General features: G+C 31.3%; 1 protein-coding gene across 1 annotated transcript; it reads left to right on the top strand.

The window, feature by feature from the left end:
* Positions 1–911: 911 nt before the first annotated feature.
* On the top strand, positions 912–1814 carry NAEGRDRAFT_76694 (uncharacterized protein; the record flags this gene model as incomplete). The annotated part of the gene is made up of 1 exon (XM_002668347.1): positions 912–1814. The coding sequence occupies one exon, from the start codon at positions 912–914 to the stop codon at positions 1812–1814; it is 903 nt and encodes a 300-aa protein (XP_002668393.1).
* Positions 1815–1844: the final 30 nt, after the last annotated feature.

The following is a 1844-nucleotide window of genomic DNA, read 5'->3' as shown; positions in this document are numbered from 1 at the left end:
CATCCAGAGCNCACTGCACATCAGAGAAGCCACTTCTCATCATTTCAATCACTGCCAAGTAACCACCTGGCCCACGAAGAGGTTCTGAACGACCAGGAACAACAAATGAAGCATTTTCAGAGATGACTTGGTTGGCCAGGTCTGTACTGCAGGTGTTTATTAGAGAAAGAAACTTGTCCATTACTTGTTTGATAGGAGTCATTTTGTTTTTTTGAAAATAAGGTCAACAAACTTTTTATTTGTGAGAAGACTGACAGTCTTGCCACATACTATGTTTTTGAACACTTTAGTGCGGATGTAATAATTTGGCTTCCCAAGTCCGCGACGCAGACTTCCTGATCGACTATCAATTGGCCATAATATTACTATTGCATTTATCAGTGTACAAAATCATATGCATTGTAAGGATTTCATTTCCTGCAAGAACATTTGTTTTTTAAGGACCGACATTCAATTAAGTATTGAATTTTGGTATGGACATTTTTGAGTTGGTTTCAATCTTTGATTCAGAGGAATAAAATTATTCAATAACCTACGCTTTCACTTTAGGAAACCTATTCATCAAGGACTTGTAATTTCTTATAATTAATGTGTAGGGGTCCTTTAACAACTTGCTTGAATATTAATAATGGATCACAAGAATTAACACTCAAACAATTGAGAGGTATTATGGAAAGGATTCCACTACTTTCGCAGTAACGCTTCTGACATATTCAAATAATGAAGAATTAAATTCCAAACAAGTGATGTGAAATCATTCCAAGAATCAGTATAGTAAGGAAGAAATGTTGTGCTTGTTTTTGAAATAAATAATATATTTGGTGAAGGTTTGTGAAACAAGTCAGAAAACCAGCGGTGCACCGTAGTAACCTTGTGTTTCAAATATTATTATTTATAATCAACCAAAAAAAATGGAAAGAGAAGTTTTTCAAGATGATATTATTTATGAAATTGTATCATTCTATGGTGATTTTAAATTTCTTGTCATGAATTGTGCATTAGTTTCTAAACAATGGTACAATGTCATTCTATCAACATGTCATAATATGACTGTTAAATGTCATTCCAATGATGTAAATGGTCAATTTTTACAAAATATTGCAAATCTTGAGATTAAAGTACTATCAAATATTTACAAAAAATTAATATTGATGAAATCATTAACTAGTCTTTGTATTCCTTACGTTGTTGGAGTTAAAATTGATTCCGAATCAGTTACATATATTGGTCAATTGAAACAATTGACTAGTCTTGAAATTCAAGGAATGGATATTGATGATGAACATGTTGAAAGCATGGCTGAATTGAAACAATTAACAAGTCTTTACATTTCTGGTAATTATATTGGTTCCGAAGGAGTTAAAATTATCAGTGAATCATTTAACAAATTAACAAAGCTTAATATTTCTGCTAATTATATTGACAATGTAGGCGCTAAATATATCAGTCAATTGAAACAATTAACAAGTCTTGAAATTGCCTGCAATGATAGTATTGGTGATGCAGGAATAATATATTTGAGTGGATTGGAACATTTAACAAATCTTGATATTTCTCGTATTAAGATAGGTAGTGGAGGAGCTCAATATATTGGTAAATTTGAGCAGTTGACATGCCTTAATATTAATACATGTAGTATTGACGATGAAGTACTTCAATCAATAAGTCAATTGAAAAAATTGATAGTTCTTCACATTAGCGAAAATGAAATTAGTATTGAGGGAGCTAAATATATTAGCAAATTGAACCAATTGACAAGTCTTTATATCTCTGAAAGTGGTATTAGATTTGAACAAGCTAGGATATATCAGTGAATTGAAACAATTAACATATCTTGATGTTAC

The sequence above is a fragment of the Naegleria gruberi genome (genome assembly GCF_000004985.1).
Source record: "Naegleria gruberi genomic scaffold NAEGRscaffold_289, whole genome shotgun sequence".
Lineage (NCBI taxonomy): Eukaryota > Heterolobosea > Eutetramitea > Acrasida > Naegleriidae > Naegleria > Naegleria gruberi.
Note: the sequence above shows the minus strand (reverse complement) of the source record. Positions and strands in the feature narration are given on the sequence as shown.